The sequence below is a fragment of the Erpetoichthys calabaricus genome, chromosome 8 (genome assembly GCF_900747795.2).
Source record: "Erpetoichthys calabaricus chromosome 8, fErpCal1.3, whole genome shotgun sequence".
In the NCBI taxonomy this organism is placed as follows: Eukaryota; Metazoa; Chordata; class Cladistia; order Polypteriformes; family Polypteridae; genus Erpetoichthys; species Erpetoichthys calabaricus.
Window position 1 is genome coordinate 32,461,152 of NC_041401.2, and position 25,932 is coordinate 32,487,083.

The following is a 25,932-nucleotide window of genomic DNA, read 5'->3' on the forward strand; positions in this document are numbered from 1 at the left end:
TATCAGTCCAGGAATTAATACAGGAAAGCATTCCCACACCTTTAAGCAGATGAGCAGCCATAAGCCACATCTATAGGCACCTTGACCTCGGCAAGGGATTAGCAATTGCTGGTGTACCTCAAACAAAAACTGACGTTCACCAACCACACTGATGTTACTACCTTGCAATCAGACATTGTCATCTTGCCTGAGGACACCAAGCAAGTGTTGACGATGGAAATGACAGTCCTGTGGGAATATCATCTGAATGATGCCCCTGAGAGGAATACCAAATAATTTGGGACAGCAAATGAGATGGACAGCCAGCTGCGCCCATGTGGAGGGTGGCAGGAAGGGCTTTGCAGGCCACTCCCTAATCCAGGCCTTCAGTTTTCTGGTCATAGTAGGATGTGGGAGGAAAAGAGCCATCCACAAGATCACAGAAGCAGCTGAGAAAGCCTCTCGATGGCTGTGGCTCAAAAGAGGAGAGAGTAGGGGTCTGTGTAGCTAGCGTGCCAGCTGAACACAAACTGAGGTTTAATCGACCCAAGTTGGGTCACTTAGATGAGGGTGTATGATGTTGAAAGACCAGAAACATTCAATGATTCCAGGAACATCACATATGAGGTGTCCAGTAGCATCAACAGATCCTGAACAAAGTAAAATACAGTAAAGAGGAAAATGTACCCAACAGTATGAGTGGACTTTCACTGATGCAGATGGACATTTTTTAAAAGTAAAAATCAAGTCTGACAACAAGGAAAGAGTCTGGAGAGCAGGTAGAGAACGCCTGTGGAGGACATCTTTGAGTAATAAGAGGATACAGTCCGTGTTTTTAGTTCATGCTGTATGCTAATTAAAAAGTACAGTGAGGTGGTTCAATCGGACTTGGTGTGAAAATGAATATTTGAGCAGCATATTAATTTCACGTGCTGTATACATCAGTTTGACAGATCTAGACCACCAAATCATACATCTGACAATTAAACTCAATGCACGCGCTGCTCTATAAGGTTTAGACAGCTCCGCTAACTGCACTGTTAACTTCTAAAACAGGCAACTCCCAGAAGGCTCTTGACTTCAAAGGATAAGAGGGTGATGACTCTACATGTTCAATAGAAACCCAGAATGTGATTAAAATGCAGCAAATACAAGTCAGCGGTCACAAATAAGTAAAATGTTAGAAGTTAATATTTAGAAACTGTCTATGCAACCCAATAACGATTCCTCTGAGTAAATATATCATGTGACTTTGCCATCTCCATGCTCCTGCACGAATGATCAAGGATGACACTTTGTCAGACTACCTGCATATCTAATTAGGACTGATAAAAAATATAAAGGACATTGCAAAGAAAAGCAAAGCAGCGTTCATTCCACATGTGCCTCCTGGACTCTCGTCTCACTAGCCCTGCCTCTGTCGATCACGTCTTAATGTAAGAGCTTACCCAGCTTGGCTCCTTTCTTCAGCAGGGTCACCACCACAGACGTATTTCGACATCCGATTGCCCTGTCTAAAGGTCTCATTCCACTGTAGTCGACATGCTCAATCACTGCACCTCTCTCAACCAAGAAATGAACCTGTGGAACAAAGCAAGGATTACACACTGCCTGCGTGTGGCCAACTCCAGTTCTTGCTAATTTTGGGGCAGACCCAGTACTATCGTTAAAATAATAATACAGTACAACCTCTGGTCACGAACGTTTCCGAACACGTACAAATCGGGTTACGAGCAAAAAGTTTGCCAAAATTTTGCATCCGTTCACAACCACACGCTCTGGTGGTGAGTAAAAACACTGGCAGCCAGTTTCCCTACGCGCGTTTGTGCACGCCAATGATTTCCCATTTTGTTTTGTTTGTGTATACAGGGCCTAACAAAGCAGCTGAGGTTAAAAAAAAGGAGTTATAATGTTCACCAAGCAGAGGCCTCAAGTGCTGGAAGAGGTGGAAAAACTGTTGCTAGTGTGGTTGAACGAGAAGCAACTTGGAGGGGATAGCGTAAGCGAGCCGATCATATGTGAGAAAGCCAGGATGATTCATGGCAATTTGCTGAAAAAAAATCATTCAAGTGGCGAAGGTGAGGAATTTAAAGCCAGTAGAGGATGGTTTGAAAAGTTTTGCAAGAGAAGTGGCATATCATTTTTTTTCCCTGTGCTTAAAACTCATAAAAAAAGTTTATAGTGAGCGGTTCATAAGGGTGTAGCACAAACTCTTACAATGTTAGTTTTCTCTGTTGTTCACGCTGTTCTCAGTGTTATTCAATGTTTTTACATTTAGTTTACTATTACACTGTGCATTCTATGGTATAATTAACTATTTTTGTGCTTAAATAATATACAGTGGAACCTCTAGATACGAGTTTAATTCGTTCCAGCACTGAGCTTGTATAGTGAATTTCTCGTATCTAGAACAAACGTCCCCATTGAAAATAATGGAAATCCAGTTAATCCGTTCCGCATCCCAAATATATTAACATAAAAATCATTTTTCCTAACAAATAACACTGATAAATTATATATACTGTAGTCTACCTTTAATAAATAACACTGGTAAATAATATAACTGATTATTAAAAGAATCAAAACAGGTGTCTAAAGTGCAGTAGAGCATTCGATAAATCTTTAAATAAATAATCCTTAAAAGAGTTGTGAAGTGGAGGTTTAAAATACACAAGAATAACAATCCTTTAACACGAGGTTAAAACGTCAACAGGAAGCAGTCTTCAAAAAACAGATGACAATCCCTGGTGCTTCTTCTCTGTTAGCGTCTCACCTGCGGGCTCTGCAACAGGCGAGACACTTAATGCAGCTGACCTTCTCTACACCGTCCTGCTTCAGCTGTTTGGCTCGCCTGTTCAGCTACACGCCAGCCTGTACTCGCTCGCTCTCTCGCACCGACTTCCTACTGCTGCGGATTCCTGCCTCCTCCTGCAACCTCCGTTCTCTCTCCTCTCCTCTCTTTTCTTTTACTTCTTCTCCCCCTTAACCGGCTCGCGCTTCTGTATATATGCGGGGAAGACATGGCAGCTGCTAGGGTTACCACTTTTAATACAAAAAAATAAGGGACGCATACGTATTGATTCAAAACGGGACGCGCAATTTCATTCTCAAATACTGGACGATTCCGTATTTTAAAGGACGGGTGGCAACCCTGCCCAGCCCATCAGCCACAGGACAAATCATGGATGTGGGCAGTTTCCCACCTGTGCACTTAGGTGAGAAACGCAGACACCGCAGATCGCCCTGCGGCTCGCTACAGCTACCACGCCCCCTCGCTAAGCCGCGAGCTATACCCACAGCCTGGCACGTGGCTCGTTACGTGAGCCAATGCTCGTATTTAGATCTGAATTTTTTGCTCATACTTTCCTCGTATTTTGAATTTCTCGTATACAGAGGTGATCGTATCTCGAGGTTCCACTGTATATATATTTACATACAGTTCATACAGTCTGGAACGGATTAATTGTATTTATATACAATCTTATGGGGAAATTACGTTCGGGTCACGTCCAGAGTTTTGGAATGAATTACGGTCGTGACCAGAGGTACCACTGTACATGTTTAATGCACTCATAAGGCTGGTCAACCCACTATAGGGTAGGAATGGAGAGCCTGGAAAAGTTTACAAAAATAAATAAAGGTTATTCCTGAATTAAGGGGACTAATTATAGGGGGATGACAAATCCATATAGTCTGGAAAGACAGAGGCCTACTAAGCAATAGTAACATTTATTTATTGGTCAGTAGCTAAGATGTCTCAATATCTCATCCAGATACCTCTTCAAGGTTGTCGAGATTTCTGCTTCAATGCTATATGTCAGTAGTTTGTTTCAAACAGACTAACTTAAGAGACAGAATAAAGAATTACATTTGTACTAACAAGAAAGACTGGTCTACTTTTTTCTCTCAGGAAATCAAGAGACACCATGAGCATGAGTGCAACGAAGAGACAAGAAAGATAGTGGAGTGGTCTGACTTTAAGAGGCATGGCTCCTAGACGCTGTTTCCAGATAATTGTGATCTTGTAGTGGCTACATCAGCACCAACAAACTGGGGCCGAACCTGAGGAAGAGTGTGAACGGCCCTCCTCTCATCTGTTCTCTTACTGTAAATACTGTAGTAGTATTCGAGCTTTATAGTGCCTTCAGAAAGCATTCAGACCCCTTCCTTTCCTTCACATTTTGTTACTCGGCAGCCTTATGCTAAAATGATTTAAGTTTATTACTTTTTTGTCAAGGGGATATTTCATTTTTTATCTTTAATACATTTGGAAAAAATTCAAAAATCCCATTTTTGCTTTCTAATTCTGGGATACTGCGTGCTGCTGGATGTGGAAAAAAAATTAACTTAAATGATTCTAGTATGCAACATGACAAAATGTATGAGCTGTGAAGCGGTCTGAAGACTTTCTAAAGGCGCTATATGCAGATATTTTCCTCTTCTCGCTGTTTCAGTACAGATGTGAGTTCACTGCTGGCTCAGTCGCAGTCTTGTCAAACACAGGCCAGAAAATGCAGGCTCAAAAACTGGACGGATGTTGCATGACATATTGGGCAGACAGTGTGGTGTAACTGCTAAGTGCCCAGGGTTCAACATCTCCAACTGCCAGACTGTGTGACACTAAGCAAGTCACCTGACTGGCCGGTGCTCAATCTGTAAAATAAAAATGTTGGAAACCTATTCCACTGTATCCTCAACTTATATCCTCCTTATATAAAGTTGTCTGCCAAATATCCAGTAATAATACAAACATGAGTTAATAAATGGAGCACTACAAATTAGAACTAGGTGACATAAAGACATATTAATAAGGGGTAATGTCCCTTCGCTTTATAGTCTGGTGCCCTTCAAGCTGCAGAATGACCTCTGCAGTCAGCTAAATGAGTAATGTGGGTTGCCGTGTGAAACTGCGGACCTGATACATTTGTCAAACACTACAACTGTGAGGGCTGTGCAGTCAATCTCGTCCTCCACGATGAGTTCCTTTTGCACTGTGCTGCTGTCTCGTGTTATATCTTCAATGGCTGGTGCTCTAATTACAGGATGAACGGGGTAAATGAAGTCACATTAAGTGCAGATCAAAGCCGTCTCCTAAACAGGCCAAACATCATTACTAGATGTGTTACAAATGTTTTTGTTCCTGGGTGCTACCATGATGCCAGTTTCAATTATTTGAATTCTGTTATGGAATTAAACAAGCTGATAACACAATCCCCATTGCTTGTGATAACATTCTCCAAACTTGTGTAAAACACGAGGCAGATCCATATTACTAACCGAGAATAAACCGGATATGGACGCAGGTACACGGTGATGGGACCATGAGACGTACTGCGCCTGCGCGCATCCCATAAACTGCAAGCGAAGTCTTATCCACCGCGAACGAAGGAGTCACGGCCCAAAAACAAAAGAGCTCAACTAACGTGAATGAGAAATGAAGCAACAATGCGCCCATAGCTAACGACTAACGACACAGCCACACAAAAAAGAGGATTCTGCGCTGCACCCCAGAGTCAAACGGAAGAGGCTACGGCGGCCCCACAGGTCCACAAAGATAGTACGGAAGGCGCGGGAAAGTACGAAAGGCTCAGGCGTCCAAAACGCGCTTCTGAATAGGATATGAAGCAACAACGCGCCACAAACTCTCCGTATTAAACGTACGGCATCCTCACACGTCCAAACCATATAGCATATGTGAATCACATTACAGTGATGCATTATTAACGGTACAACCACAGAAAACACTCCGTATTAACAGTAAGTGCAATTATCCATATTACTAACGGTAGACAACGGATAACTAATGGAGTCACGGCTCAACTAACGGAGCTACAAAAGCGAGCCCGCATGGATAAAAACAATAGACGTAGGCGCCTACAACGCACGTCTGAAACCGCGGAAGCAAAACTGTCTCGGCTCCAAAACCAAACAGCTCTGCATGAACAAATACAATGTACATAGACGCCTACAACGCGCGTCAGAAACTGCGGAAGCAAAGCAGGCACGGGTTCAAAATGAAAGACCACAACTGACGCAGACACCTACAGCCCGCGTCTGAAATGCCGCAAGCAATGCAGGCACATATCGCATACATTCATCAATGTATTTCGGGTTACGCCGACAATAATCTCTTTCAAATCTATTTCGGGTTACCCAAGACCAGGGGTTGGCGAGCGAAGCAAGCAGGTGGCGGAGCCCCCTAGTTACTGATAGGGTGTGCAAGACATTTGTCATCACTGGGCCTTAGGAATGAACCTGAGTTGAGCCACATGTTCTCCCCTGAGTTTATATTGCCTCTGTTTAATATCAAGGTCACATGCCACTGAGGCCTCATTGATTATTTAGATACTTCAGTAGTACGTACTGCAGAACACATTTTCAAAAGATATTAATATTAATGGAGCAAATCAAATCAAAGGCCCCCATCTGCTCAGAGTAAGCCGTTTGCAATTTACGTTGAACACAAGTAACTCTGAAGTCAACAGCCACAAAAACACAGGAACTGGAGCCAAGAAAGCTTGACTTAATAAAACTTACAATCTCAGCATCTCCATAAAATGCTGCCAAGTCCAGAGGCGTCCGCCCGTTCTTATCTGTGTGGTCGATGACTGCGCCTTTCTCCACTAAAAACTGCACCACAGACTTGTGTCCTTTCAAACAAGCCCAGCTGAGTGGGGTTAAACCTTCCTTATCCACTGATGATAATGAAGCACCTACAGAACAAGACAGCAACGTTTTACTACTTGTATTATTGGCAAAAAAATATTTTTTGCTTTAAATTAGACTTACCTTTTGAAATCAGAAATTCCACTGTGCTCAGGTGCCCCTCACATGCAGCAACCATTAGCAATGTCCTCCCCTGCTTGTCACTTATGTTCACTTCAGCCAAAGTTGGTAAGAGGAGCTCAGCAATCTGTAAGACATCGATAGAGAGGGGCGATATTAGCCAGCCGTACAGAAAATCCTCCATTAGGGTGGACACTCGTCGCACTTTTACCCTGACCTGCCCCAAGTGGCTCTATGCATTCTAACCTCACATTTGTAATTTTCAGGCCTGTGAATTTTCAAGTTCAGTCAAATTTGTACTTGCACATTTCTCACAGACCAGTAGCAGCAGTTCAATATCAACAACAGACCAATAAAACATTAAAAGAATACAAGATCATGCAGTAAAAACTCAGATGACATGTAAGTTGTCTGTACAGCAGCTCTGTGACTCGTATTGTGACAAGCCGTACCTTTTTGGTTTTTGTTTTTTTTTTAATTCTTGCTCCTGCCGGTTTCCCGTTGCTCATGTTTTAAATTCTTGTAATAAGCCTTAAAATACTAAAGAAAATTTGTTTAGCAACTGTGGGCCTGAGGGATTTTTTTCCCAGTTTTCTTCTCTCTGTTATCAAATTTAAAAGCCTTCACCTGTTTTTCTTGGGCCTGTGCAGGCTGTGAAACCTGCTTCTAGAGTTTGGGATTAAACTCATTTTGTTAACAGACCTGTTTCAGAGGGCTGTGGCCAAGTTCTGGAGTCAAAGCCTCAGCCTTTGATTTTTGTTAATAACTTAGCAGATCATAACAGCGTTAATCTGACCTTGAGAGAGCAGTGTGAACATGCAGGCAGTAGACGTAGCAAAAAATGATCACTGGAGTTGCATGGAAGGAGTCCTGGAAGACTAGAGTGGCAGCAATGGTGTTGGAGGGTGTCATGTTGGGAAGTGAAGGAAAGACACTCACTCCATTTCACAGTGTATTAGTCTATCAGCACAGAAATGTCAGTCAAATGATGTAACAGATGACACAAAATGAAGAAATATCAACATACTGTACAAGCACCAAGGGCAGTATCAAAAGATATCTCAACATTAACATCAAATACTCAATACTAAAAGCAGACATGCAAAGAAAAATTAATAAAGTGTAATGATTTCTCCTAAATAAAGTATCTATCTATCTATCTATCTATCTATCTATCTATCTATCTATCTATCTATCTATCTATCTATCTATCTATCTATCTATCTATCTATCTATCCAAACTGGCAAATTGATAAACTGCACTGTATATGAAATAACTGACATGATTCATAAAAATGATGATGAGTACTTCAAGATAGCAAAATGTACAAGTTCACACTATCCTTAAATTATATTACAAAATAATGAATCAATGAGTCGCTTAAAAGCGCTCCAGCCTTCAATCCACCAGGTGGAAATCAGAAACGCTCAGGCTACACAAGCTCACACCAGAACAAAGGTATGCCAAGGACACTGCAGGGCTGATGGACCTGCCCAAGCAACTTGTTTCACCTATACCAAAAGTAAATAATTTTGTACAGTACATACAAACCTGCATTAAGAACAGCATGAAAGTTTGATGACTAAAGTGAGTGTTTGTTGTGGTGTGCAAAATCTGCAAATTTTGGTCTATACGTTCATGATATTTTGCTCAAGACAAAACAACAGATGAACTTAAACACAGGACACTTGCATGGGCGGTTTAACATTAAGGCAATCTGTTTTCCTGAATTGTCCCAATATCAGCCACAGTACCATTTGTTTAATCCTAGCAGGATTTAAGAGATGCCTCAAGCTGTATTGATGATTTTATCAGGGCACCAGCACTAAACTGGTTTACAGCTTGGGAAAGGAAGACATAACAATAACGCTGTATCTGATTAGTTTACAACCTGTGAACAGGAGGAGATGCCGAGAGACTAGAAATGGCCAAACCAGTTTACAGCTTGAGGCAGGAGATTCTTAAAACAGCAAAAACTGTATTGCTTGGGAAACAAACAGATTCAAGAGTTTGAGCAAATTCATCCATCATATTGACAGCCAGCCAATTGGAATATCTAACAAACACGTGTTGCAAAACCCACACACAGAATTTTATAATAAATGTGCCTCGTCAGAAGAGGACAAAGCTTAGTCTGAACAGGAAACACTGACGTCAGAAGAGGGCACCATCAACGGACGGCCTTTTTCATCTGATCAACAGCAAAGCATTTCATGAACAGCTTCGAGTGCTAGATCACAAGCTGCCTGCAACATTCATCTCTGACGTAAGCTTTTACTAAAGACTAAATCCAGACTTTACAAACAATCTTATTTTCTGTTATTCCTTATTTCTATCTGGTATTATTATTCATATAATAAATGTCACACTGCTTTCAACTTTCTATACTTTGTCTTCATACTTAGAGTGATTGAGGTAATAAGGTCATTTTTATTAAGCGCACCCGGAGCAGTCAGAGGTTTGCCATTTGCTCTGAACTGCAGTGTTTATTAAGGCTGAAGGTGAGCGCTCCTCCCAATAGTAGGGAACAGAAGGTAATGGAAGGCATTCTTCCTTGATAAATGGCCTATAGCCAAGGATGTTGAGCCTTTGGATGTTTAAATGTATTCCTAGAGACCGAAGTAATATTTAGCTCTGAGATATATTTTAAACGTTGTATGTTGTTCTTGCTGATAGTAAGTAAGTCTCTTGAAGTGCTAAGAGAGTGACAAGTTGTGTTTGTGTTATTCATAAGGCATTTGTGTGATTTAAAGTGCTAGAGACTAACCAGCTGTGTGCGTCACTCACAGGGCACTGTTGTGGGTAGGGTCTGTGTGTGCGTGGATATTTACTGTATGTGTGTGTTCATCTTAAGGTGAGACAGTAGACCTAATGAACCTGATTAGTACACTTATCCTTGAAGAAAATTTAGTGGGAATTATCACGATAACACAGTGTTCCATTAACATTTCAAAAATATGTTAAATTACGGAGGTAAACCTACTGTTTATTTCATTTTTGTACAACAGCATCATTTGCTGGGAAGTGGGGGACAGTGCCTACTTTCCCTGAATGCACAGACACCACTGATTATTATATAAGAAATGTACAGAAATATATTATATATGGTGTACACATAACTGCGGTAAGGCCAGAGTCTACCCAGGAAGGTCAGGCGTAAGGCAGAAACCGGCCCTGCACATGGAGCAAATCCATCACAACTGGAATCGTCAATTTACCAAAACCACATGGACACGGGAAGCATTTGAATGGTCAGAATGGCCAAAGGTCTGGTGTATAATTCAAACTTGTGACTCACTCAGGAGTAGCTACTGTACCGCTATGCCACCCTATTATTATCAATATTATTCTATATATAATTATTACACAGTATACTATTATGCATATACAATTATTTATGTATTACAGAAGTAATGCTCTTACACGGAGGCACACTAGCATAGTCTCCTCACACAACGTCCATCCTGGTTCATTTCCCAGCAGGGTGCCTGCCTTCTGCCTTCATTTGTTAGTGAGGGTTCTCTTCGTGTTCTCCCATCACAGTTCAAACACAAGCTGTTGGCTTGCCTAGCACAGGGGTCTCAAACTCCGGTTCTGGAGGGCCACAGTAGCTGCAGGTTTTCATTCTAACCCTTTCCTTAATTAGTGACCTGTTTTTGCTGCTAATTAACTTCTGAATTAATTTTAATTGACTTGTTCTTGAAGACTCAGACCCTGCAATTGTTTCTTTTTCCTTAATTAGCAGTCAAACAATAATGAGATATAAAATGAGCCAAAACATGACCAGCAAACTGTCGATCATCCAATATCTGAAAATAAAGAAAGATGAAGGTCTCAGGAATGCTGATCTGCTCAGGTCCATAAAACATTTTAATAGTGCTCTTAATTTTGGAAACGTATGCCACTGCACAATGAGAGCAGCAACAAGCCATGGAATTAAAGAACGGGTTTAATTAACAAAAAAATTGGCTCCTTATTAAGCAACTGGCTGGAGTGAAATTGGTTGGAGTTTAAGGCCCTGACTAAGTTGGTCTTCTGTTGGCTCCCTCACTTCACATTTCATTTCTGTTTGGGTGCCATTTAAGGAAAGAAATGAAGCAATTCAGAGGAACAATGAAGAAGTTTAGGGGAACAAATTAAAATGAAAGGAAAAGGAATTAATTAGCAGGAAAAACTGGTCACCAATTAAGAAAAGGGTTAGAATGAAAACCTGCAGCCACTGCGGCCCTCCAGGACCAGATTTTGAGACCACTGGTTAGCATCACTAAATCCCCAAGGCAGACTGGCACTCCACCCTGGGTTGGTGTCTGCCTTGCACTTGTTGTTGCTGGGACAGGCTCCAGGTCTCTGCAGTACTGGTAAAAGCAGCACAGATGGAGAAATTCACTGCTTATCTGATGTAAATAAAAGCATTAAAATGAAATAAGGCAAGGTGCTGAATGTAGAAATTGGACGTTCCTGTAAGGGGTGGTGGCCAGTGCTGTTAGGAGGGCCTCGCAGATGTTTCCCATGACAATTTTTTAAATGAACGCAGAATGATTTAGAGGATAAATGGAGCCGGCTGTGTGATTTCCATTTACTGTAATTAAGATCTAAAAGAACTGTTCTGTCACACGTGCGGCAGCTGCCGCTTATGTCCCTGCATAGCCATCTGGAGGGCAGTGTTTTTTTTTTCGTTTTATGTGTGTCTCATGACATTTTGTTTAATAAAAGTCTGCTGCTGTTTTGTACCGCTCCTTCACCTTTATTATTTTAGTTGTCATTGATTTCACAACTCTGTACTCCAACCTCTTATTAAACGTCATGTAACAAGAATAACCTTGCCTACGGTGTGTTATGACTTCAAGTGAATGTGACACACATAATGACTTGCCAGACAACTTTACTATTTCTAATTGCTGTTGTTTTAATCCTATACAGTACAATCTCATAAGGACAGACATTTAGTGTTCTGTTTTGCAAGTCACCAACGATAAAATGGAAATTACCAATTTGTATTTAGTCTAAAGTAGAAAATGACTAGAGGTCTAGTGCCATTAATCAGCTAACTGCCACCACCTCTGCAGGGCATTTAAAATCCATTAAAGGTAAAGCAGTTGTGGTTCATTTTACACACTTGACAGTCTTTGAGTGTTAAAACTAATGCTAAGATCATTCCCACAGTTAGTGACATGCTGCTAAAAGAACATGGTTACTTAAAGCCAATGTCATATTACAAAACCTCTAGCTGGAGCAGATATCAAACTTGACAACTGCAGTTGCTGATCTTGTCACCCAAGTTTATCAATTCATGTGAATATAATTGGCTGGGTATGTAAAATTACACGCTTGCATGATAATTTTCCAGAACAGTTTCACATTTCCAAGGTAACACGACCTTGGCCTTTTAACCGACTTCCAATAATGTAATGCCTGACAGTGCTGTGCAAAGGGCTCACAGGTACTTAAGAGTTCAGGTGAAATTCCAACCCCATTTTTCAATTCTGCCGTGGTACTTAAAACATGTGACATCAGTCAAACCATCAGACGTCTGTTTGTCAAGCCTCAAACACCTGTGTTCCTTATTCCTCATCGCTGCATTTTACGCATTGTACTTCCAGCTGAGAGCTCACTGACTGTCAGCTCTCATGCACACAGAGCCCATCCCTATGAGCTAAAACAAATCATACCTAGCGAGCTGTAGGCCGATCTGACCGAGTCACCTGATTGTTCACACTACACAGCTTGAGGTCACAGGAATGCGCAGGGACTGACACTGACTTGCTAAGATTATGTAACTGAAGTCTGCAACAGAAAACTGCTAAAAAAGTAACATAAAGATAAGATAACCCTGACGTTTGTGAGCTGAAGTGTGGTGTTAAGTGATAAAACAATACAGAGTTTAACCTGGACAAGGACAAAGAGTCACAAGTGGCAGGAATGTTTTATTCTTGACAATTTCATTGATGACGACTGCCACAACTTCTAAATCTGCAAACACATGCCTGAGTGCCATCTTCTGCTAGTTAAACATTGCCTGGGTTGCTGCAGCATACAGTATAACAGTGAAATCAAGCCCATTTTCTGAACATATTTAATGCAGTCCCTTTGTTATGGGAGTCTGAGCTCTTCCTGGCATCATCAGGTATACGGCAGGAAGCTCCCAAGATGAGTAGTCATGGCTGTATGGTGGACAGCAGTAGGATGTTGTCATAAGAATATGTTGTATCAGATTCTCATACTTAATAAACTACATGCAGAACTGTTAAGAAATGTGCACCTCACCTCAGGATGTCAACCTGTACATTTGAAAATAATGATTAATGGAGTGATGGTGGAAAGACTATGTGTGGATCAATGCAAGAGCAGGAAGTGACATCACATTAATTCATCCCATAAACTCAGAAGTAACAACATTCTCAAACCTGCGCCAATCTGCCTATTCTTCATGTTTATCTTGTTGCATCTTATTAAATGGAATCCAATCATTTTCTTGTTTCTTACAAAATGACATCAATAACAGTGCTTGCTTGTTTATTTTATCCAAGATTCTTTAAAGCAAATTATCTTTAATAATACATGATAAGTAACATAAAATTTTTATAACCTTTTAATTCACTTCAGGGTCACAGGACCTTATCTTGGTAGCTTTGGGTACAAGACAGGAACTAACCCTGGTCAGGGTGTCAGTTCATTGCAGGACTCACTCTCTCTCACACATGGGTCAATTTACAATAACAAATCATTCTAATATGCATGTCTCCAGGAAGTGAACTTGAAGAGAAAAACTCTCACAGATACAGTGGAACCTCGGGTCACGAACGTCTATGAACACGTACAAATTGGGTTACGACCAAAAAGTTAGCCAAACTTTTGCATCTGTTCACGACCACACACTCAGGTGACGAACAAGCCAGTTTCCCTTCTGGTTCGTATGCGCCGATGATTTACGCACGTGTTCAGTCTCTCCCTGTATTGTCGCTGTGAACTCTTTGTGCTCTATTTCGTTTCCCTTCCGGTTCATACGTGCCGGTGATTTACGCACGTGTTCAGTCTCTCCTTGTACAGTATAGGGTGGTCCAGATCTAATTATGCAATTTTCATTACACTATAACTTATTAAGTTTATTACATAGAAAATCACCCGAAAAATCCCGGACCATTGAGAAGTGTGCGAACTGACGACATGAAGAATCGTCTTCGCGCCGAACTGGAATCGTCCCTGCATAAATCAAAGTCATCCAGACGATCTGGATCTGCAGAATTAAATCTGGACCGCAACACGCAGAGGGACTTTGACAATTCGAAGCCGAAGGACGGATGATGTCATCTGTTCTGAAAATCCTTTCAGTGCAGTGACGAAAGATGGCAGACTGTATAGATCAAGATCCCACCCTGATAAAGCTTGTCATGGCTTCCTCATCTGTTATGCCACGTAAATCGTCATTAAAGAAAGCAAAGTTATTTTCTCTTATGTGATTTTTACCGACATATCACTATGGAAGGGATATCGCCTTTTATATCATATCTATATATTTTTCGGTTACTTGAAATGCGGCAATTGCAAAAAGAACATATTTCCGAACAGCTAGTGCCTCTTATCGGAACAGGCTGGCCGCGTAAGGCAGATAGAAGGCAGCGGGGGTCACCAGTTAAAGAATGCACTGGGCTTGTTTTTAAAGAGACTGCTTCGAGCATTGTTTTAACCTCGTTGTATTTAATGAAGACTTTTTTCTATTGGATTTTAACCTCCACTTCACTTCTGTTTTTATGGGATTATTTATTTATTGAAGGATTCTGAAAGCACTGCAGTTTATTTAATTTGGACTTTGTTTTTGATTGTTGTTTTGTTAATTTTAATAAAAGCACTTGGCACTTTTTGCACCATCCCCATGCTCCACTGTAGTGCCTCTCTGTCGTGCTCATGGGTAACATTACCGACGGTGACGGGTTTAAGGGCTCCCAGAAGCGAGATGGGAGCATGCAGCGAACCCGCATCATCACAGACTTTACCTCAAAATTGTAATCTCCTCTCCACCCAGTTCCTCCTCACTTCCTTCATGCCAGAACTCGACTCATGCAAGGTCAGTTTTCTTGGTTGTTTATGGTTAGTTTTTGTATAAATTACGGATTTTTCAAATGTTCATTTTTTTCCCTGTGCTTAAAACTCATTAAAAAAAAAGTGTTTACAGCGAGCGGTTCGTAAGACTATAGCGTGAATTCTTGCAATGTTAGTTTTCTCTGCTCAAGGTTTTCTCAGTGTTATTCAATGTTTTTACATTTAGTTTACTTTTACACTGTGCATTGTATGGTATAATTAACTATTTTTGTGCATAAAAATCTTCTGGAATGGATTAATTGTATTTACACACAATCCTATGGGGGAAATTACTTTGGGTCACGACCAAATCGTGTTGTGACCAGAGTTTTGGAACGAATTACGTACAGGGTACACTGTACAGGGAAAACAGACAAACTACACACAAACAAATGTCAGGTGCAGAATTCAAACCCTGGATGCGGGATCTATGTGGCAGCAGCAGCATCTCCTATTGTGCCCCCGTGTCACCCTACTATGGAGTGCAGGAGTGGGCTGCTCCACACTCATGACCCACTCTATGGGCCAGAGCTGCTATGTACTCTGGTGCTCTTTGCCCCGGTAAGATGTTATCTTGGATTTCTTAACTGACATTAATACTGATGCTTTAATTATTTATAAGCCTCCTGTGGTGCACAACAGTAAAGTGAAGTTGTATCATAAAAAATAAATATTGACAAAAATAAAGAATCGCAAATGTTGCACAAAAGGAACTTTAAGAATAAAGCTACACACTACAGCAGCAGTTTCTAAAAAATTACATCTCCTGCAAGATCTGACAGTACTCTGCCTACAGCTTCTTTAAATGTTCTCTTTTTAGATGCAGGACCATTCTATCAATAAATGAACTTCTACAGATTATGCCAGAGGCTGTCTTTTAATTTTTTTTTATGAATATACAGTTTACAGTGTAATTATTCACCATTCCATTGATGTTTTAATTTATTTAAAGAGCTTTTATAAAAAGCCAAATTTTCCCTGTGGAAAGAAAGAAAGAAAGAAAGAAAGAAAGAAAGAAAGAAAGAAAGAAAGAAAGAAAGAAAGAAAGAAAGAAAGAAAGAGACGTTAAAACACTTTACAAGGTTTCTATAAATACAAAATAAAGGATAATAATTTCTTTATTTAGTATGTCTAGATAGCAAAGTGTTACAAACTGCACACCTGTCTCAACCAGAAGCCTGATTTTCTATGCAGTCAAATAAATAAACCTTCTTATGAATGAAATATTTGTGCCCAAGCCTTTGAATTGAGGGCCCACCTCCCAACCTCATTCATTGGTCAGGAGTCCTACCCAGTAACCGCTGATTCATTGGCTATCAGTTGAAATCAACAAAATGCGTGCATGAAAAACAAAAAATTATAAGTTAAAAAAAGCGAGTGAAAACACTGTGGAGTGAATCCGCCTTCAGAAATGTCCATATCTGAGATGTGTCAGCAAGCAGAAGGTCAGTTAACTCGTGCAGATTCAGAGACTATTGCTAAATAATGCAGCTGTGGCTTACCACCATGTATATAAATGAAATGACACGAGGCCGGTCTACAATTCAAATGCTTATTCATGTCATTGTGTGTTCCCTTTCCATTCATGAGAGAGTTTTCCGAAGAAGTTTTATTTAACAATAAAGTTTGGGACGCAAAAAACTGGATGACATGATATGTGGATTATGCGACACAAGTAACGCGATTTATTTATTTTTTTCTCCCAATGGCATTTTTTATGTTGTTTGGTCACCATAGTCCCTATTATATTAGAAACATTGTTATCTGTTTTCAGCCATCACTACAAACTACATGGGATATGTACTGGATCTAACATATCAAAAAATAGCACTTTTGGGTGTAGTATTTCTTTAATGTGCTAAAAATGTATAATTCAATTATGGGTAATCAAAAGGTCTACTTCTATCAAAACCGGTTTCCATAGACTGGTTGATTATTGCACTAGCAAATAAACTTCATATTACTTCAAAGGGCTATAGAAATACAGAGCCATATAATATTCCTCTTTTTCCACAACTGAAGGCCAGAAAGATACAGTCACTTAGTTAAGGAAATAAATTAAAGGTCCAACGGGTCAGTGAATAGGCCACAATGCTTATCTACTACTCTGTGACACTGTCTCCTTTCGGAAATCTTTCTAATCATCTGTTTTCTGAACATGATTTCCCTTACTGTGGGCTGTGGGTAATGAAAGCCAATGCTGACCGTGATATGGTGAAAGTCAGCAGCCATAACACCTGCACTTCAGAACAGATAATCTACCAGAAGACAAGCATGTTTGCGCCCAGCCACTACTTGGATTGGAGACCGTATAGGAAAACCTGCTGAAAGAGTTGCTGGTGAGGTCAGCAGGGGGATCTTATCCTGGGTCTGTGCATAGGTCCCAATACCCCAGTGTAGTCACGGGGACACTAGGCAGTAAAATCTGTGCCATCCTTCGTACGATACATAAAACTGAGATCCTGACTTTCTATGGCCTTAAAAGATGTAAGATGCTTTCCAATATCCTGGCTAAAATTGTATGGTCATTGTGGCCCACATCTCATCCCTTGCCCCCTATTGGTTAACTATGTCTTTTACCCCTTCACCACCTAATAAATAATGTGTGGAGAGCATACTGACACAAGAAAGTCTTCCGTCGCATTATCCAGGTGGCTGTTATACACATGTATGGTGGCTGAAGTGGCTCCCCACTGTCTATTTACAGAGCTTTGAGTAGGTTAGAAAATAATATGAATGTAGTTTATTATTAATTATTATAGCAAGAACTACCTTTAAATGACACACTAGTCCCACATAGGGCACTCAGCCAAACACATACTAGAACAAGCTGAACAGTCTGCCTAACACTGCCATCTTTGACTCAGAAACAGCTTGACAACATTCAGTCTATAATGAGAACACGAAAAATCCACCGGGACACCTAGTTTCACTGAGAGCGCCTTAGCCACTAGGCTGTACTGCCTTGTTATAGCACAACGTTGGCTTATTTAAAGAAACATGTTATATAATTACGCCTCATAAAAAAAAACTTTTTTCTCATTGCAAATTCAAATATATACCATGAAAACATTAGATTAAGCAAATTTAAAAATGTTATGTTAAATAACAATTTGTAATGCTTTTTGTGAAATAGCTGTGTATCCCTCTAAGTCATAGTCATGTAACATTTATAATCCTTGCTCCTCCTGGTGATGTGGTCAGAAAAGTTCAGTATTTTCACATCAGCGCTGATAGAGCATGGTAGTTTGGCCAGCATACAGTAAATCTACATATACCATGTGGGCAGCATCCTTCCATTTGTCTAAAGACCCCTACATTGACTGGAGTCCAATACTCATTTCTTTATGAACATTCATAACACACATCTAAGAGAGCTTCATTGAGACAAGTTAAACCTCACCTGCCAGTGACCCTGCCGCACAGCACAGAAGATAGGAGTAACAGCACGGCGGTTTGCTTGGTGCACGTTGGCTCCTTCGTCCAATAAAAATTTACAAACTTCTAGTTTTCCTCGTCCAGCAGCTGCTGTCAGAGCTGCAAAAAGAGCAAATGAATGAAGAAAGTTATTGAATGGTGATCTAAAAACACAGGTAAATGCTTTCTGAGTCCTCTGCACAAATGCCTGCTGTTCAAACTATGTTTAGTACCTGGGGTTGATGAAAGCTGGTGGCAAGAAAGGAGGTAAGCTGGCGCTCTTTGCAATTTCTACCCAAACAGTCTTTACTACACAAAGGTATATTTACTTGAACTTCATTGCCAGATACCATAGTTGTTAGGAATTTCTGTTATTGTTACATCCATATACATAACAACGAAAATACACAATATTTAATACATCTGTTTCTTTTTGACAGGGATGACACTGATTATACAGTAGACACAGAACTAAAAGGTCACTTTCATTTACAATAACAAATTCTTAAACCTGCCTGATCCAATTCAGCAACACAAGGTGACAGAGCATCAGGTGCCAATACAAGAAACAGGCCATGGCAGGGTGCATTCACACAGTCACCAGACATCTTAACATGTTTTTGAGGGGTCTGAGAGGAAAACTGGACTATCTAAAGAAAAGGCCACACAGACATGGAGAGAATGAGCAAAATCAACAGAAAATGCATGTAACATGGAACTTGAACGATGAATACTGGATCTCTTAGACAGCAGTAATTACCATTATGACACTCCACTTTATTAGCCTTTTCATAAAAAAAACCAAAAAAACGGACTTAGTAAAAAATGTAAATTGAACAAAAAAAAAGATTCTCCTTGACAATAGGGGTGGTGTCACATGGTGCTGAATTATACTGTATTTGTAAATAAATCTAAATCACTCTTGACTTATATTCTGTAACTAAATCATACTGAAAAAGTGTTTGGCAGCAGGATGGGCAAGATGGGACTCAATCCTGGACAGAACAACAGTACATTGTGGGGGACATTGGTGCATACTCTTACACATCAAGTTGGTTTTAAATTTGATTTTATACTGCAGTGTAGGCAATTATTGGCTAAGAAGGGGCATGCCAAGCTCCGCAGTGATAGGATGGATCACTGGTGGGGATGAGGCAGCCTACAGGAGGGAGGTGGACAGTCTGGTGTCATGGTGTGAAGACAACAACCTCACCCTCAACACAGACAAGACGAAGGAGATGATAGTGGACATGAGGAAGGAGAGGAGACCTCACCCGCCACTGTTCATACGAGGGCTTGAGGTGGAGAGGGTGAGCAGCATTAAATACCTGGGGGTCTACATCAGTGAGGACCTCATTTGGACACTTAACACCACACAGCTGGTCAAGAGGGCCCAGCAGCGGCTGTATTTTTTGAGGAGGCTGAGGAAGTTTGGTATGTCGACTAAGATCCTCAGCAACTTTTACATGTGCATTGTGGAGAGCATTTTGACCAGCTGCATCACCGTGTGGTACGGCAACACTACTGCTATGCACTGCAAACACCTGCAGAGATTGGTGAAGACTGCTGAGAAGATCACCAGGACCCCACTACCCTCTTCTGCAGAGCATCTACAACTGCAGAGTCCGAAGGAGAACTGCCTTGATCCTCAGGGACCCCACCCACCCCCAACACAAACTGTCACACTTCTACCCTGAGGCAGGAGGTATAGAAGTATGAGATGCAGGACTTCCAGGCTAAAGAACTCTTTCTTTCCCAAGGCCATTAGACTCCTAAATAACTGACTGGAGTTTATAACCATAGTGCACCTCATTCTATCTACCTCACACAACTGTATTGGACTTGTCCATCACACACCTACCTGCACAATTACACTTTATACTTCTATTCTGTTTTTATACTTTATGCTGCCTCTGTTACTTATTATCTATCTGCTACTTATTATTTATGTTTATCTTTATACATTGGTTTTAGAATTTGGTGTGGACAGCAAAGAAAGAATTTCATTGTACTGGGAAACATGTTTCATTACTGTGCACATGACAATAAACTTTGAACTTGAACTCTGCTGCTACTCTAGTAAGAAAACATATTCAGTTAATAGCAGCTCAGTTAGTACAGTATAGAAATCATCTGTATGGAATAGCTGCTTTAGTCTCCAACATAATATTATAAATTTTTGTTTTTGAACATGGAAAAATCCCAAGAACAGGCCATTAAAGTTCCAGAAAGCTTAGCAATCTTATTCATGTAACTTCTCCAAAACAACATCAAGATTTGAAGATCACTGAAGTCCGACTGTCTATCACACTATTTGTTAATTTATTCCATCTGTCTACAGTTCTCTTTGTGAAGAAAAATATTATTAACATTTGTGTAAAATCTGCTTTTGGTAAGTTTCCAACCATATCCCTGTGTTCTTGCTGAACTCATTTTAAAGTAACAGCCTGAATCCACTGTACTAACTCCGTTTATAAGTTTATACACTTAAGTTATGTTACCTCTTAAACTCTGCGTAAATGGGAAAGGTTCAACTCCTTTAGTTTCTTCTCACAGCTCATAACTCTCAGCCCTGCAATCAGCCTGTCCATCCATTTTCCAACCCACAATCAGCCTAGTTACTCTTATTTGTAAACATTCTAGAGCTTCCTTGTCTTTTTTTGAAGCCTGGAGAGCACAAATTACACACAGTACTCCAAGTGAAGCCTAACTGGTGTTTTTTAAAGCTTAAGCATAACTTCCATTGACTTGCTCTCTACACATTGTGATATCTAACATTCTGTTAGACTTCTTGATCGTTTCTGTACACTGTCTGGATTGAGATAATGATGAGTCCACTGTGACTCCTATGTCCTTCATAAGTGGTACTTTTAAGTTTCAGAACACTTATTGTGTATTCAAATCTTACCCACGTGTAATACTTTACATTTATGCCTGTATGCTGTTCAAGACCCTCTGTAATGATTCACTGGATTCTAAGTTATCTGCTGTTCCTATTAGTTTTGTAAGTATACACTTCACTGGCTTAATATTTATATTCCTATCCAGATAATTTATATATCATATATTAAAAATATCAGTGACCCCACTGTTCACATCCCCCTGTTCTGATAAGGTTCCTTGCACCAAAATCCTCTGCTTTCCTGCTTTTGAGCAAATTCTGCATCCATCTATAAACACCACCCAGAACTCCCACTTCTTTTAGTTTGATGCCCAACCTCTCATGTAGGACTTCATAAAATGAATTTGCTCCTCTGAACTACAGTAAGTGATGTAAATTACAGAATGTTTAGAAACCTAGTGATATCAAACATGATATGATCAAGAACTTCAGCCATGCATTTCAGAACAGGCTGAGACCGCTGTCACGCCCAGAGGAACTCTGTGCCCACCCTTCTTTTGTCTAAGGACTGAAGCAGGGAAAGAATTTCAGTGAGTAGCTAATAATGGGGATGATGTTATGTGGAAAATATGAGAAGGGGGCTGATTAAGCTGAAAGAAAGCTAAAAATATTTGCCACCTTTTTATTTGGCAAACAAGCTGAAGAGGAAGCAACTGTTTAAAGACAGATATGATAATAGGGCCTGTTTTTGATCGCTTGTGGGACTGCTGGATCATTTTCCATTTATCGTGTCTCAGATCAGTAATACAAAGTGTCATTGTCATAACTGAATTTATATTTAGAGAAAAACATTTTTTTTCTCTTTTAGATACTGTGAATATATTAAAGACTGTTTTGCATTCTATTATGTTACAGTGCTCAATAATCACTAAAGTAAGGGGTTTATAGATGAGGTGAACACAAATGATAGCAAGGGGCAACTGAGTGAAAAACATTAATACTAGAAAAGAGTAAAAAAAAAAATAATAACAATTACAGAGAACTGTTGTTATTAAGCATTATAAGTTTTTCAGTCTGCTACAAGTTTAAATTAGAAAATAAAATCATAAAGATACTAATTTAACTTCACGGCCTTTGGGCAGAAATATATTTAGAACTGTTCAGCAGAAGCACTGGAGTTAGTTAGAAATACTGCCTCATGACAGCTTGATCCCTAGCTTTTGTGCTTTCTGTAAGGCGTTTCCATTTTCTGCCCATGTTTTTGTGTGTTTCCACCTGGGACTGAGATATGCTTGAACAGTCCAAAGACTTGTTGATAAGGTGATGCAAGTTTGTGAAGTGACATGGTGTGTGTCTGTGTGAGACTGACACTTTGTTATACATGTCTTGTATTCCATCCAGAAGAAGCTTCTGATTTGTCTCCATTCCCAGTGTAAAAAGCTTGAACTTACCTGAGCTGTTGAAAATTAAATTTGTATCTTGCTAATTTGGTCAGCTTTATCCTAAAATTATTTCATAACTATTAAAAAAAAATATATTCTTATCCATATAAACCAAGCAGGGTGTGCCAAATTACAATGAATTTAGAATGCAAACACGGCCTGATTTCATTACTCTTTTTTATTTTTGATACCTGGGAGTGCCACATAGAAACTTAATTTCATAGTGAACACTACTGCTAGGTGCTGCAGAAATAAATCAAAAGGATTCAAGGAGAAAGACTATTTTTAGATGCTTTTGAGAAGTCCCTTTTTCCTTCTGGAAATGGTCCATCTTGACTTGACAGCATCACCCAGTCCCTGCACATTTCTCCTTCACACACTCGTGCTGCAAACTTCCCATTTCCAAAAGGTGCTCTATTACACTGAGGTCTGGGGACTGTGTATGCTGCTGGAGTAACTGATACCAGTGTCATGTTTATGCTTTGTGGGGTGATAATCATCACTTTGATAAAGACAGTGGCCATAAAGGACTCACATGGCACACAAAATGACACAAAACTGATATTAAGAGGTCTAATGTATGCTAACAAAACATTTCCCACACCAATATACTACCACCTACAGCCTCTACTCTTGACACAAGGCAGGAACGAGTCATGCTATTTATGCCAAACTCTGACCCTTCCATCTTCATGTTACAGCAGAAATTAAACCTTTGATGCACCAGGCAACATTTTTCTAATCTTAAGTAGACTAGTTTTGGAGATCACATGACTATTGTAGCATTGGCCTGCTATTCTCACCTAACTTAGTGTGGTCTCCTGTTTGTGAAATCCATCCAATTCAAGGTTTGAGATGCCCTTCTGTTATGTGAATATACCAGTGAAGTATCTATTAATTTGGATGAGCCTGGTCTGGTCATCCTCCTCTGACCTCTCAATGACAATGTGTGCATTGTGCTACAGAACTGATGTTCACTTGATGTTAGGAAAGAAAAACTAACAGCAAGAAGATAAATAGATAGACAGACAGACAGAATGTATTTTTCCTAAGATGCTCAAGGTGGAAAAACTGCTCATCACAGCTCTGTATAAAAGTTCAGGTAGCATGGAAGGCAAAGAACACCATATACAGTATAAGAAAATACAAATGAGAAGGCAGACAACCAACTGTGGGTCTAACAAACTGACACAAAGACTTGGGAGAGTGTTCATTGTAGCTCTGTTGCTGTGTGATGATTGATGACAGTCGCTTAGTTTCAGTCAAATTTCACTTTTCCTTTTCCTCATATACTCTTAACTGTATTTTTATAGACCCTCAGCCAATAGCTACATTTTAAATAGTCTGTAATACTATCCTAAATCCCCTGCAAAAAACAAAATACAGTTGCATATTTCTATAAATAACATCTCAAAGTGTTAACAAATCATTTACATACTGTGGAAGATTGTGGGTTCGCTTCCCGGTTCCTCCCTGTGTGGATAGCGCTTTGAGTACTGAGAAAAGCGCTATATAAATGTAATGAATTATTATTATTATTATTCCTTTCTAAAATGGCAGTATTTTAATCGAGGTGCTGTCATAAGGAGCAATGAATGCGAGATAGGAATTACTTCTACTAATTGCATACCACTATAATGACCAGCTGATTGTTGTGAAGCCTCTGCTGGCTAAATTAATTACAGGATCTATACATTCATGCTACCTATTGTTTTATTTAATATTAGTTTCATTTTATAATCTCCTGACTTTCAATAAATGTAAAAAAAGGTATGACAGACATTAAAGATAAACTAAGCATAATGCACACTGCTCGTAAAGATAAATTGCGGCAACTTCAGAGAAGAATAAATGCAATATTCTCCCTAGCTGAAAAGCACCTTTGTTCTGTCGATTCTCTGTAAAACAAAGTAGCTTGTATGTTTTAATAAGACATGGTGGCAATATTTTTTGGTAATGATAGACATGAAGGTTAATGATATAAAAAAATGTTAGATATACATACTGGAACTAAATAGAGGCTCACCAACCTAATAAACACGATGATGGGAAACTGTTTTACAGGTCTAGATCAACTACATCAAAAACATCAGCTATTCTAAATGCACACATTATTTGGTACAGCTTTTGCTGAAATTCATGTTATTAGCATGTTCTTATTTCTGCCAACATTGTTTGTTCAAAGGGTCTCTATATTTGTAACACTAAAAGCATTAACTAAATGGGCCACATACAGCTTTCTGCCTGGAGAGTGTCATCAGTAAAATATGATAATATTCTGTGTGTGGTTTACATAATTCTCTTGTACTTAATGTTTTTTTCCTTTTAGACACTAAAATATATGTGTTTATATATATCATAAAAAAAGAAGCAACACAGAAAATGGTTTGGGGCCCATCCATGGCCTTGTATAATGTAATGGAAATTGAAATAAGTTGGTCTTTTTGCGAAGACAAAAGCAATGTCTTTTCAAACACAAGTCCAACAATGAACTAATTGAAAATGGCCAAACTGCTGGTTATATGGATTCCAGACAGGAAGGGGCAGGTCCAGGTGTGCGGACAATGGAAGTGGTGGAACAGCTGTCAATCTTTCTGTTCTGTAGAGGAAAAAGGGTGATCTCTGTGAAGGATGACATCTTGCTGATAGGAATCTCTTTTTCTACTTTACACCCTGCAATCTTCTGCTTATGCACCTTTAAAAGCTTGAAACACTATAACAAATAACAATAAAAACACCAAGAAGAAACCCCTCAAATAAACACAAGTACTACAAAAAGAAGAAAACGTCTGACTTGGCTAAAAAGAGCAATCCCAGTGACTTCCAGTAAAGGTGGAGCCCCAGTAGCATTTCTTGACACACTTCTGCTGAATAATTTTTTAGGTGAAAGTCTTCAATGTTAGCGTGTCATGTATGCTTCATTCTTTTTTGTACCATGGCTTTGAAGAGTACTTAAGTGTTGCATGCTGGTGGGCCACGCAGGTAAGAATGTCCCTCTAATCTATACATGTGATAAAACTACTGCTACTACTGATTTCTTTTGCCGCATGGTGGATATAGATTCTTAAAGATAATGGTTGAACATTCTATATAATTATAAGCCTTTTCAAATTCAGCGTGAGATGGGTGTGCTGGATTCAAGGGATATGGATGTCAAAAGTAAGCAAGTAAGCAAGCTTTCATGTAGAATTCTACATAAGGAAGTTATAGCAATTAATTGCGTGTTACAGACTCCAAAACATGAAGCCATGGCTCAGCATATGTGCTACCACTTGAACAGCATACCCTGAGCTGTCTTTCTCATTTAACATTTAATCTTTAAATTTCCAAATGTCCACCACAGCATATCTTAATATATGCAGCAATTTAGCATCACATACACACACTTA

General features: G+C 39.7%; 1 protein-coding gene across 4 annotated transcripts in view; it reads right to left on the minus strand.

The window, feature by feature from the left end:
• LOC114655440 (protein TANC1-like) overlaps positions 1–25,932 on the minus strand; it is a 569,281-nt gene that overhangs the window by 11,468 nt on the left and 531,881 nt on the right. For all 4 annotated transcript variants that reach the window (XM_051930575.1, XM_028806429.2, XM_051930574.1 and 1 more), the window contains 4 exons: positions 18,246–18,379; positions 6,769–6,892; positions 6,517–6,692; positions 1,428–1,560 (listed from right to left, as the gene is read on the minus strand). In XM_051930575.1, the coding sequence (XP_051786535.1) occupies positions 1,428–1,560; positions 6,517–6,692; positions 6,769–6,892; positions 18,246–18,379 (567 nt within the window). The remainder of the gene's footprint in view (positions 1–1,427; positions 1,561–6,516; positions 6,693–6,768; positions 6,893–18,245; positions 18,380–25,932) is intronic.